This window comes from Molothrus ater, chromosome 6 (assembly GCF_012460135.2).
Source record: "Molothrus ater isolate BHLD 08-10-18 breed brown headed cowbird chromosome 6, BPBGC_Mater_1.1, whole genome shotgun sequence".
Classification (NCBI taxonomy): Eukaryota; Metazoa; Chordata; class Aves; order Passeriformes; family Icteridae; genus Molothrus; species Molothrus ater.
Window position 1 is genome coordinate 27,116,539 of NC_050483.2, and position 13,951 is coordinate 27,130,489.

The window sequence follows — 13,951 nt, forward strand, 5'->3', positions numbered from 1 at the left end:
TGATGTAAATATGTCACAGATACTTGGTAAAACGTTCTGTGGAAGAACATGGGGCAGAGAGGGACACACCAGCAGGGCCAGGAAATGCAAAGCTGGGATGGACAGTCCCTCCTTAACTTGGTATTTCCTGGCAGTTGTTGCCTTGCATCAGAACCATAGCTTTGAGTTAAATATAACCTTGTTTATCAATCAGTTCTTCAGACACTGCCTCAGGGTATTTGCGGCAATACTTTAATATAGTAGTATCAGTGATGAACAGGTTGGAATTGCACAGTGTAAACGTGAGGTCAGGGGCTGTCACAGAGACACTCCCTGTCTCTTCTGCAATTCTCCACCTCCTCCTCACTACTGCTATACCAGAGCTTTCTTAAAAGGGAAGTAATCTGGAAAGACAGCAGGAGCAGCTCTGTGCTTCACGGCGGCTTCCCTCACACGCAGAGCAACATGTGGCTGTGCTCACAGAGCAGCAGGCCTGGTGAAGTGTCCTCTCATGTAGTTTACTTTCCACAGTCGGGTAACAAAATACAGTTAGTAAACTAAACTGCATGCAAATATGCTTAAAATTGTGTGCTGGCTTTTTCTTAATGTGAATTGGGCAATCGGTATAATTGCTTTCCTGAAGAAATTTAGGAAATTGTAGTTCAGCCTTTGGTATCTTTGCCCTTGCCTAACTGTCTCTGCCTGCCTGAGCTGGTTTTAAAGGCTGTTCAACCTATCAATTCAGAGTTGTAGAATGAATAACTAGTATTTGTGTAACTATTGCATAAAGCCTTGGAAGGCTTTAGAGAAAGAGGTCTCATTTGTATTTGAGTTCTACCACAAGGTTACTGTGAAATTCCTTGCTTTTCAGAGAAGACTGCATAAGATGTGAAGCATAATAGTAGCATTTAAGCCAGAGCAATAAACAAATGGAATAAAATGCAGCAGTACTTACCCCTGCTTTATATCAGCCATACATGCTTCTCCAACATACAGAACATTAGCTCTGGGGAAGAGTGATCAATACAGAGCAAATTAGCCTGCAATTCTGGAGTTAGAACCTTGCATTTCACAAGAGCCTGTGCAGTATTTTACTTGTTTAACCACCATGTCTGCTGCCAAGTTTGGTTTATAACCTAACCAAAAGGGACTAAACAAGGGAGAGTGAAAATAAAGTAACCACTTTGCATGAAATTGGGGCTGAGGTTTTCTTCTTTCCACCAATTTCAGGGCAGTAGCTTGTTAGAATTGTGTGTGTGCCCTTTGATCTGCATCTTCATAGGATTATTTTCACGTTTGCCTGTCGCACCTTCTCATGGATAACTCTTAAAACCCCTTCCTTTCCCTCCAAACCCTATTCTTGTGTGTGCTTGTTGGTTTGAAACCCTGGGACATTTTAGCTACCTACAGTAATAGCGCTCGACTTGTCCCCCCTGTTCCTCCAGGAAAGGAAGTTCTTCAAAGGCTTCTTTGGAAAAGTAAGTTTAATGCGTTGTTTGTGCTTGCACTATAAGGAGTTACATCCCTGGTATAGCACTGCCATAAAATTAGGGTGTTGAGAGTGCCTTAATCCATTTCAGAATATTTGCTTCTAAAACAGGCTTGGAAATATTTTGATCAAAGAATGTGGTTTCAAAAGTAATCTGAAGCAGAAACTTAGATATCTGTGGACTGTATCAGAAATCCAGTGTTCTGAAGTGCTTTGGCATTCCTGAATAAAAAATTAAAATCTTAACCCTTAAACTTGTGCCAACCTACATCACTTGGGCAAATACCTACAGAACAGTTGAGGTCTGTGCTGTGTAAGTGTTTCATGCCCAGCTGCCCGGCAGCATGAGTTGATACCCAAATGTTAGCACTGGGAGAAAGCAGTGTGCCATCTCTTAAACCTTCCTTTTTTGAGCACAGTCCCAATTCAAAGGCATATGAAGATGAGATCAGGCGTTCACTTACTATGTTTTCCTAATTTCAGCTCAGAAAAATCTCCAGTTTCTGTTATTGCTCTTGTTTTCACAAGGACAACGTCTTAGATAAGAAGGGGGAAGCAGCTCTGTCCTTATTCAGAATGTGCTGCGCTGGTGGCTGGGTGGTTTTGTTCTTTTACCTCTCATCTGTTTCCTACCTCTGTGTTTAAAATTCCTGTAAAACCTTTTAATCCAGATTTCATATGGAGTTAATCTAAGATAATGGCTTCTGAAGTATCTTGTTATAAAATGAAACTTTGCTTAAATAGAAATGAGCAGGTTTGTAATGTTCATGTACATGCTGAAGTCTTTTGAAGCAGATTATTCTCTGGTCATGAATCGGTTTGGGCTTTACTTGGGGAGTAAGTAAGGTTTTTTCAGCTGATCCTTTTTCACCATTCACTCAGATAGTGATAGATGTCACGCAGAGACATCTGTTTCTCCAGTTGTGGTCTCTATCTATGATGTAGGAGAGCACACATCTAAAGTGTAGTGGTGGTGGTGGTGAGAAGATGGCATACAGAAGATGGCAGATCTGTCAGATTAATGAGAACAGTCCTGTGTGCAAATCAAATCCTAGAGCTGCAATCTAGAAAGACCAAACCCAAAGTGCTAAATTGGAAACAAACAGAAAGCCCCCACCTCAACCTGATTAGATATGTTAGTTTTCTCTCTGCTTGTTGGTACTAACTTACATTAGGGTACATAAGAAAGCAAAGATGTAAAAGGAAAGGTATTTGCATAGCACTTAGGTAAAAATCTTTCTTTGACTTTTTAAATTATTAAATATGCCATCTTCCCTATTACATCTTGGTTGATATTTAATGACGTCTGGTACTTAACCACAGCATTTTAGATTTCCTTTCTCCTGTTTTATAAGATTTTGACAAAGAAGGACCTACTTCTACTTCAGCCTGTGAATTTCATTAATTAGCACTGAAACCACTTAAATCCATAGTGTTTAGATATCCCCACAGTAGCAGTGTGGCAGTACCTTTATTACAGCTTTGGCCTACAACAGGAGCCCACATCTAGGGAAATCTGCAGAAAAAGGGACAGCTGTTCTCTTATTAATAATTGAGAAATACTAATAACTCTAATATCTTTTGGCTGTCTCATCTATAATTTCTCCCCAAGTGCCTTGCATTGGGATTAATATAATATTCCAAACTGCCGAGCTATTTAAAACACACCAGCAGCTTTCAGAAAGTCAGTCTAGACATGTCTGCCACTTTCCCTGTCCATATTTTTCTCCTTGTAAAATGTAAATACGATGGATTTGTTCTGGAAATATTCAAGTGGTTAGTATTGAAAATGCTTTTTTAAAATTTTAAATAAAAATGAAATGTCTCTTGATAGCTCCAGGATAGGCTTTTGTCTAGGCTTATCAAATAAGCTGCTTTTTAGGCAGCTCCTTTGAAAACTCAAACTTTTCTCTTGTAAATGAGTATTGATGATCTTTGTCATGTTTTGCCTCCACGGAGCGTGTGTATGTCTCATCACACAATGTTTTATACAGAGTCTCAAATGAAGACTTTTCTTTATATATACCTCAGGCTCCAGATATATCTTAGAGCCGTGTCAAAGTCCCAGGATAGGATAAAATATAATAGGCAGAAAAACTAGAAACAAAGTTAAAGTATTTTAACAATGTGTTATTGGGCAACTTCTGTTCTGACATCCTTAATACTTTGTTTTCCACCTTACAGTAGAGCAAGGTATCAAAGTAGCTGCTTTTTGCTGGGTTGATGCCCATCTCTAGGGCACTGCCAGTTTGTCAGTGAGGTTTCTGTCATGCCTGGCCTGCCATGGACCTGCTTTGTTCTCCAGCCTCGTTGTGTGTTAGGATAAGTGCCCATCTGCCCTCCTGGAGACCTCTGAGGACTCTGAAATGAGTCCAGATAATGACTCTCATGCTGGAGCAGATAACTGACCTTCCCAGAAGGGCTGAGCAGTGAGGTTTCTAGGAGTGCTGACTCAGCACTGGCAAATCAGGCTCCCAGGAGTCGATGCCAGATGTGGCTCTCCTCAGGCAGTGGTGTCATCTAAAAGCTGTAGAATATAAAGACAAGTTACAGATCTGGATGTCTAGATGAGTCCCTTGGTAGCAACATTTCAGAGCATCTTGTTCCAGTGGATATTGGCCACTTGCTTTAGACAGTTCTGTTTGGAGTTGCCTTTACCTCCCAGGATTTGTTACACAAGCTGTGATCCTGTGTTGGAGTTCACTTCCCATGCAGTATCTTGCAGCTGCTCTGATCTTTGTCCAGTATGTGCCAATAGTGCAACGCTCCTATCTGCTCTGTAATCACAGTTTACTTGGCATATCCCACCCTGAATGGAGTAGTACTTTGATTTGTATGTCCAATAGGAACTGGATTGGAAGAGTATGTTCCTTTATACATCACTGGTAGGCACAGATAAGCTGAGAATTCAGAAAATGTAAAAATCACTCGTTGTCCAGCAGTAGTAGCAGTGGGTTTGGGGTATAGACTCTAAGGATAAGCCCTTTCAAAGCCCTGCATCCACCATAAATACAGAAGAAGGAATTGGGAGATTAAAGTGAGTTTGCAACACTAAGAAAAAAAGAAAATTCTTTGGTTATCTTGCATGTGGAACCTAATGTTTCAGTGGGAAAAGGGGCGTAGGAAACTCTTCAGCCTTCTCATTTTATTCTGAGAAACATGAAGTTCATGTGTTAACTATTTCTAAATCCTCATTTGGTAAAATAGCAAGTGAGGAGTAGCTCTGCTGAAGATCAGCATTGCTTTATGAAGTACCCAGCTCAGTTAAACTTGGCTTTAATACAAACTCCAGGAATTGTCCACAGTTTCTGTAGGGACAAGGTTTTTATTGTTTGCTGGGGAAAGATGTGTATCTCTTAATCTAATGATGGCAGTCTAAACAAAACAGTTACCTGCAGGCATTATCTTCTCTTCATTGTTTGTATTTGCTTGAAATAAAGATTTTTAAGACTTATGGCTTACAAACAACCAATACTCTTTTTAAAACAGTTCAAGGAGACAGACCATTTGTTCTGGAATTAATAGGGACTTTCAGGCTGTGGAAGCTAGCTGAGCATTGAAAATACAGACTATATTTTGTGGGTATTGATACTGCCTTTTAAAACAAAATATTAGAAGTGCCTTTTATATGCTGCAATATTTTCTAACATATATGATGGTAAATTTAAGTGTATCTTCTGTTATGAGTTGCACTCTTTCTGTTAGGCATTCCAGAATCTAAATTAAACATTCTCTGGGGTATCCAACAAGTTGGATGGTCATTTAGAAACTTGCTTCTGCAAGCACTTCTCTGTAGCTTGCTTTCATGCTGTGCTTATTTTCTCTCTTTTTTTCTTTAAATGCTCTTCTGTGCAAGTCAGTGCCATTCTCTGTTCCTACCAAGCTTTTTGAAAATGCTCAGGATGTCATTGCTGCTTCCGAAATTGGGACAGATAGTTCCTCCCCAAAAAACAAACAGAAGTTCTGCCAGCACCTTTTTGTTCACACTCGCTGCTTTCTCTGAGAATGAAACCAATGTGATATAATTGGAGAGTTTTCACTCCCAGATATTTCATTCTTACAGTGTTAAAATTGGTATTGCAGACTTGGAACATGCAGTAGCTTATGCCACAATGTATTCTTGTTCCATTACTTGCTGTAAGAATATAAAGTATATGCATCTGCAATAAACTATTAAAAAATTATAAAATAGTTTCAATTCTAGTTTGAAGCCACTTAGCTGAAATCCCTTCATATTTTTTCCCCCTCCCCTGTTGCTTTCTTCACTCCCTGCAGTGGTTTTCTGGTGGGTGCCATTAGCAGCCACAAACTGTGTAAACCCAGTGCTTCAAAACGCATAAAGAGAGTATTTTAATAACTGGCTAAAATAGGGGGATTGTGAATTAAAGTGACAGGCTAAAAGAAACTGTATTAGTTTTCTAGTAGTAGTTCTCTGTAACAACCAGTAAAATTACGTTGACCTATTTTCTTTTCAATGAATTAGCTTCAGAAGAATATTGTGTTTGTACTGTTTTCTGTAACTTTCCCTTGAAAAGTAAACAGCCTGGAAAGAATCTGTAGTTTAAATGGCTCCTGAAGCCTTCCTGTGTTTCCCACTTTTACTCAGCCTCAGCTTGCAGCAGCTGAAAGTTCCCACAGTCAGGTTTTGGATAGGAGCCAGACCACTCTCCGCTGCACCCGCCTGCCACACACCACTGCTTTTCCAGATACACACCCAAGGGTTAAGAAATCCTATTTTTATACCTCTCTCCCAAGATAAGACATTTAGGTCTTAATAAATTAGTGAAACATATTTGGGTGATTGATCTTAGCATTAAGCTTATGAGCTTAATAAGCTACACAGTAACTGATGATTTTGGGGTGCTTTTAACACTGATTTAAGGTGATGCCATGATTCTGCCATGGGACTGTTGGGGCAGAGGGTAGGGCTGGTGGAAATATCAGGTAAGAATTTTCCTATATTTAAACTTGTGCTGAAGAAGCTACCTGTGGTGTAACTCCTTATGAATGAGTGTCTTCTGACTCTAGTGGAATTCTTCACCCACTTGGTCAGTCTTGAATTCTTTACTGTCAGTGGATGTACACCTTATTTCTGCCTCACCTGTCCTGTGCCCTCTCCCCATCCCCACGACGTGCTGTTTCTGAAATACTGGCTTTGGCTTGGTTCTCTTAATGTTTTGCAACTTGGATTGAGCTTTGGGCACCCTACTGACCATGGACTTCATCTACACTTAATGTTATAGTTCTTGAAGAGGGGAAGCGGGAGGCAATTGGCTGTTGGCATAAAACTGTTTTCTTTTCTTTTCTTTCTTTCCTTTTTTTTTTTTTTTTTTTCTTGAAAGTCTGGGAAGAAAGCCGTCAAAGCAGTCCTGTGGGTTTCAGCGGATGGACTCCGAGTTGTAGATGAGAAAACAAAGGTTAGATTTCCCTGGGCAAAAGTTTAAATCTCTATAATAATGTATGTGCTGTATCTTTAAATGGACAGCAATCTTGGTTACTGCAAATGTTGGTATTTGAAAGGAAGACTGAAGTGCGTAGTTTAGTTTAATAATTTCTTGTTTTGTAAACATATGTACACCTGCTAATTTTTTTCCCAGTTAATTCCACACTACTCTCAAGACACATTTTGTAAAATGTGGCAGGTGTAGCACAAGCTTGAAATATTTTTTGTTGCATCTACTGCAACAAGCATTGGTTTTCCTGATAAGTTCTGTTGGCAGTGAACTTGAAGTGTCCCTGAACTTCGTTCTGCACCATTGCAAAAGGTTGCAATAGTAATGCATAAGCAAATTCTCATATATATTTCAATCAATGTCATTTTCAGTGCATCCAAATCCTAGAATGGATCTGAATGAACAAGAGCTTCCAAAAATGCAATGAAGAGAGTAAATTAAATAGGGAGATTGTAGCTTCAGACTCAAACTAAATAGTAACTGCATATATCAAATTTAATAATCTTTAATATCGAAAATGTTGGTCTGAAGTGGAAAACTAATATATTTGTGGCAAGATTCTAGATTGTTTTACATTTTTATTGTGAAATTGCAATTTTTTATTATGAATTAGCACGTGGTGTTACCACCAAGGCGCCTGTGTCCAAGTAAGAGCAAATGATTCTTGGTTTTATATAGATGTAGACAATTAGAAATAAGAGCTTTAAGCTTACAAGTGCACTAGAATTTTGAAAGATGGCATGGCTATGAGAACAGTTTTAACTCTTGTCAGTGTGAAATAATTTGTTTTATGTTCATATTAATTGACACTTACTTTGGTCAACCTAAAAGATGATTTCTCCGAGCCAACACTGACAAACAGATGTAATTCATATCCCTCTGGAGCACAACTGCCTGTCAGATATCTGCTTGTGGTTAGACTTCTCCAGGGCTGCTGCAGTGGTATGGCTCATCAGAGCTAAAGTTGCTGCCTCTAAAGAATTCACTTTCTAATACAAACATACTGATGTGAATAAATTCAGTCTACTGATTGCCTCATGTAAAAGTAATAATACATGTATTATTTTTAGAAATGTTGTTGCATATATGTAATATTTTCAAATTGATTTTTAATAAGTTGTGCAGACTCTGGAGGTAATTAAAAGTATAGGATTTAAAAAGAAAATAAACTATTGCCTCCTGGTGGTTGAATACTTCAGTAGAGGTGCCAAGTACTAGTCACCAAGCAAATGAAATAATTTGGAAAAAATACTAAAAACCTAGTTTTTGATGAGGATGACATAATCTTTAACTGTACCTTTTAGAAGGTACAGTTCCTTTTTAGAAATACTTCTCCCATCTATGGGATTAAATAGGGAGCATTTGGTGCTACCGGTGCTGCTGGTGCTTTCTCTTGCATCCCTGCTTAGCTGACTGGGAGAGGAGTTTTGCTCTTTGTGTAGCAGCTGCAAGACTTTTCACTCTTGCAGACCTCTCCCCCAGGTTTCAGCATTGTGTTTTAACGACAGTGAAGACTTTCTGGTTACAAGACTATGGAGCTGCTATGCAAATAAAATAACATGTGCCTCCATAGTCTAGAAGAGAGGTCATAGGAATTCACTGGGTCCCTAAATTCTTCAGTGGTGTCTTAGCACACCTCTCCCAAAGATGGGTGGTGGAGAATGTCATCTCTTCTTTTTGTTTTGTACTGGGAACAGATTTTGAATGACAACTGATGACAAATAATTACAGCCTCATCGGGTTATCCCCTTTTTAGTATAACTCATTTTTGTGCAGTTACACCTGACAATGACTTGAGTTCAAGTGTTTGGCGCTGTATTTCCTCACATTTCTTGTATGCTGGGGGGGGATTTTTTCCCTCTAGGATCTTATAGTTGATCAGACAATAGAGAAGGTTTCTTTCTGCGCACCAGACAGGAACTTTGACCGGGCGTTCTCATACATCTGCCGAGATGGCACAACGAGGCGCTGGATCTGCCACTGCTTTATGGCTGTGAAGGACACGGTGAGTTCAGGATGGTCTGTGGCCAGCTCTCCCAGCTCTTAGCTAGAAATAAAGGGCAGAAAATGTGACTACCTGGAATAGTGCTGTATGTTGTGACTCCAACTGAGATATTACTTAGACCTTGTAAATTATTTTAATTCTAATTCCCTGCATCTGAAATATTTGCCATCCCTCTGTCATGCCATCTTATGGAGAAAAATGCTGCTCAGCCTGTGTGTAAAAGGAGTGCAGTCAGCCTCTAGCAGAAGGGAACTACTCTTCTAAGAATAGACAGAAAATTTTCTCATTTGAAAATGTTTACAGCCAAAAACTGAAACAGCAATGACAGTTTTTTCCAGGATAAAATCATAGTGAGTAAATACAGACTGGTTGTGAATGCAGTGTCTTGTACATGAGTGTTATCTTGAATGAAAAGTCATCTGAATGTTAAGAGATGGAGCTAAACTGAATTAAATTAGCATTCTATTTGCTTCTGAGTGACAACAATATTTTGAGTAGGATTAAAATCAGTTTCTTGCTGTGTAGACTTAGATAAGTTATTTAACTCCCTGATTTTTCTTCTCTCTGCTGTTTGTTGAATCCTGCCTATATTGTACAAAGTGCTTGAAACCTCATGCAAATTCACTGCGTGAACTCCCCAGAGCTGCATGTTCAGAGCAATGGTGCTTGATAATTTATCATCTTTCTTTAGACAATGAAGTCAGAAATTCCCAGTAAAACTTATGTTAGAGCTGGAACATTTCTGTTTTCATCTGTGAATAACAGGTCAATTCACTTACTGATGATGACAGATGAGTTGAGCTGCTGGTAGCAATAGTGCCTCTGATTCAACTGTGGCAGCTGTATCAGCTGGGTTGCTGGACTTCCTCAGACTTGAATTTCCTTTTTTACAGTTATTGGATAGTGGATTCTTTTGACCTGGTGAATAATGGAAGTGCTTTTCATTAGGCACTCCTAAATCTAACATGTGCACTTGGTCAGGACCATTAAGAGGTGTGAGTAGTCGCCACTGTACTTCTAACTTTCACAGCTGCAAGAGTAGAGTCTCCCTGAGCCCTCTCTGTAAACTTTCTCCAATAATAGCACTTACCTGTGCTTTAGGACTTACACCTTAAGACAGCTTCATGAGAGTTTCTGTGTGCACAGATGTATCTAGAGGCAAGGGATAGGTGCAGGCACGTTATTGCACTGGCATCTTAGTAGCAGAAGTTTGAACTAAACAGATCGTGCAACAATCTCGTTCATTCCTGGATGGCCTTCTTGAACATGGCTTGTGCATTAGTAGCTGGGAGTCTTTGTGTGCCAGGTTTAAGGCTGAAATACAATTAAAATAGTTTTCTTTAATGCCCTAATTAATTTGTTCTGTAAAGGCAGGTTTCAGTTTGTGATGCTTGAAGCACATGTGTGTTTCTGTTCAGTCACTGTGATGCAATGCTGTCTTGTGCAGGGGGAAAGGTTGAGTCACGCCGTGGGCTGTGCATTTGCAGCGTGCCTGGAGCGAAAGCAGAAGCGAGAGAAGGAGTGTGGAGTGACTGCCACCTTTGATGCCAGCAGAACCACATTCACTAGAGAGGGGTCATTCAGGGTCACTACAGCTACTGAACAAGCAGAGAGAGAGGAAATTATGAGACAGATGCCGGATGCTAAAGGTACGGGATGCAATTTAAACAATCATCTGCAGTGAGCAGAGCCAGCACTAAGGCTCTGCGAGGATTGAAGCTGAGCAACGTCCTTACAGCATTCCCTCTCTTGAACCTTAATAAATTCTAATCATATTCCCAGACCATTGTCAGCTCACAAGATGGAAAATGTTCCCAGATTCACTCAGTATTTTCCCACGTCTTCTAGAAAAGGTGCAGGTGGCTTCATATGTGAAAGCTGCTTCTGCTTTGTTTTGTCAGACTGCTTTATGGCAGAGAACACGGTAGGTACCATTCTAAAAGTCCTTATTAGGAAATTGTTTAAAAAATACAACAAGCTTGCCAGACACAAAGTAATCATTTATGCAGTCTAGTCCTTGTGGTAAATTAACCGAAAATTATATGCATTTTTCTTAGAAAAGAATGTATTTTTATCTTGATTTTTAAGGTAGGTTACAGAGTGTATGTACAGCTGTACTGCATGAGGGAAGAACAGATCAATTACAGAGTGCTTTCCAAAATAATCCAGAATATCCACTCCCTCCCCATAAAACACACAGGTGTTGGACTAATAATTACATTCAAAATTAGTGACTAACTGATTTGAGAGGAGATAAAGTGTTCTGAAATTAGGTGAAATTAGAACTTCTTACTCAAGTTTTATTACAGAGCCTGGAGTTCTACAGCTAACAAAAAATAAAGTATTATAAATACTGTTTATAACCTACTTCACAGTGAAGTCAGACTTTTGTTTCAGAGGATTTCACAGCAAGTTTTATGCTGCCTCTTGGTTGTAAAACTTTTATCTTGGTTTTCATCATCCATCTGCTTGTTTCCATACGTTAGTTTCAGAATGTGCTAAATGAAGCTTAAACACAAGGCCTTTGTTACTTGAGGGCATGAGTCAAAGTCTTGACTCAATGAAGGTGTGTGAAATCCTTTCCAAGAAAGACTGATTAGAAAAGTTTCACTTGAATGAGCAGCTGCAACTCATGGGTACTGAAGCTTACAAGACATCATAATTAGTTCCTCCTACTATTCCAGCTCCTCAGAAATCTCTAGTCTGACTCCTCTCTTTACCAGACTTCTAGTTATTCTGCTGATGTGTCAAAGAAAAAGTCATTGCTTTTCTAAAATATTTGGAAAACAGTATAGGCAAAATGAGAGCTCATACCAGGATATTGTCCTTCTGTGTTGGTGGAGCTGTGTTTGTTGCCCCCAAAGCCAATTCATTTATGAGTGAGATAGAGTTTTCCTAGAGGTGGAAAAATCTCCCCATTGCAATTCTAATCATAAGTGTCATGATTTAAACAAATCTTAATCCTACATTTCTGCCATTAGGCCTGTCTGACAGGAGCATTGTGGTGCTGTGCAAAGCCCTGCAAAATGAAGCAGCTGACTTTAAGTTGGAGGATTTTCCACTGCAACTAACTCATGATTGAGTAATAACATTGCAGCTAAATTCAGTACAGGAGTGACACAGGAACTCCTTGCAAATGTGTTTGGTGTTAGCAAGGCCTGTCAGCTCAGAGGCTGAATCTGCCTTGCAGCACATTCCCCTCTACCTGTGATGTATTTCCTGGAGGAGCTGAGAGCTGCAGCCCGGCCTGTTAAGTGCTGGTGCTACCTTTGTCCTGCTAAAGCTTGTGCAGTGTGTTTAGCTGCTGCTGCTAATTCTGCAGGGCTGGGAGGGTGATTTTTAAAAGAGGATCCTGGAGCTGCATTCTGTTCTCTGCTGCTGCTAAGTTGTGCTGCTCTAAGTCACTTAATACAGTTGGTGGTAATATTTTGTCCATGGTTCTGTATGAGACAAAGTAAAGCTCTCAAATACATAGTATATTTTTCAGTCTTAACCATAAGTGAATTGCAAGTATTTCTGGAGGTGGGATCTCAGGAGCAGCTAGAAAGAATACAGATGTAAGGCCATTCTTTCTAGGAAGTGGCTTGCCTTAGAAAGCTGTGGGACTTTGATATGTGTCAGGTGATGTGGTGAAGACAATGGAGGTATACAGAAATTGTGTTTCTGCTGTGCTATTAGAAACTCATTTGCAAGAGTACTAGTTATGCAAATTTCTACAATTTCTCTTTTCAAAACAAATGGGAATACAGGTAGGCAGCTGAACAGTACTTTGCTTTACTCTTCTAACCTCACCCTGTTTCCTCCAGCAGTTGAAACAGAAGTGAAAACAGTAGCACCAGGTGCTGCACCAAACAATACTGCCCCCTCTTCTGGCTCACCGACCTCTCCTACTGCTGAAGTTGCTGCCTCTCTGGATAAGGAAACGAGCAACCCCCACGCTATCCCGCGGCGGCACGCCCCCATAGAGCAGCTTGCCAGGCAGGGCTCTTTCAGGGGCTTCCCCGCCCTGAGCCAAAAGATGTCTCCTTTTAAACGCCAGTTGTCTTTGCGAATAAATGAGCTGCCTTCAACAGTGCAAAGGAAGACTGATTTCCCCATGAAAAACTCAGGTAAAATTAAATGGTTCCAGTGAAACATTGCCTTAAATCGTCTCTTCTTTCTTTTTCTTTCTTTCTTTCTTTCTTTCTTTCTTTCTTTCTTTCTTTCTTTCTTTCTTTCTTCCTTCCTTCCTTCCTTCCTTCCTTCCTTCCTTCCTTCCTTCCTTCCTTCCTTCCTTCCTTCCTTCCTTCCTTCCTTCCTTCCTTCCTTCCTTCCTTCCTTCCTTCCTTCCTTCCTTCCTTCCTTCCTTCCTCCCTCCCTCCCTCCCTCCCTCCCTCCCTCCCTCCCTCCCTCCCTCCCTCCCTCCCTCCCTCCCTCCTTTCCCCTTTCCTTTCTCTGTGGTTTCAAGTAACTCCTTATTTTCTAGTAAATCCTTCATCCTGCCTCGTATTTATCATGAACGAACATCACCATGTCAGAAAATTTCTGCTTTGGGAATAGGCAAGAATTTCAATTGTGGGGTTCACATGCAGAAAACAGTTCTAATTGCTATCTGAAGTGTTGGAGCACAGCTTGCAGTGTTCCAGGAATGGGTGTTGGTGAATTAGTAGCTTTGGCTCTTCCCTCTGAGTCACTGAACCAGTTCTTCCACTTACTGTCAGGGCATCCTGAGACACAAATCCCTTCAAGGCCTTAACCACTTGTCTTGGGATCATGTAATGCTCTTCTGTAGTCTGTCTTTCTGTCTGTCTGAATTCTTTTTGAGAGCAAAGAAATTGCTCTTCACATTTCATTAAGAGAAAATCTACCTGTTTAGGTGGTACAGCTGGCTGTATCAGTATTACGTGGTACAGTTTTCACATGATGATAGTGGGGTTTTCTAAAAGTCATCCTAACATAAACTCCTGGGGTCCTCTTTATGTTGCATAATGTCCTGGAGTTCCCTTAGCTAGGTGTTATCCTTCAGGCCAGCTGTACTATCAGTTG

The 13,951-nt window shown here is 40.2% G+C and overlaps 1 protein-coding gene across 1 annotated transcript in view; it reads left to right on the forward strand.

The window, feature by feature from the left end:
* Positions 1-13,951, forward strand: part of NUMB (NUMB endocytic adaptor protein) — a 51,983-nt gene that overhangs the window by 32,812 nt on the left and 5,220 nt on the right. The window contains 5 exon segments of the mRNA XM_036384934.1: positions 1,425-1,457; positions 6,811-6,885; positions 8,786-8,926; positions 10,374-10,575; positions 12,733-13,035. Coding sequence (XP_036240827.1) covers positions 1,425-1,457; positions 6,811-6,885; positions 8,786-8,926; positions 10,374-10,575; positions 12,733-13,035 — 754 coding nt within the window.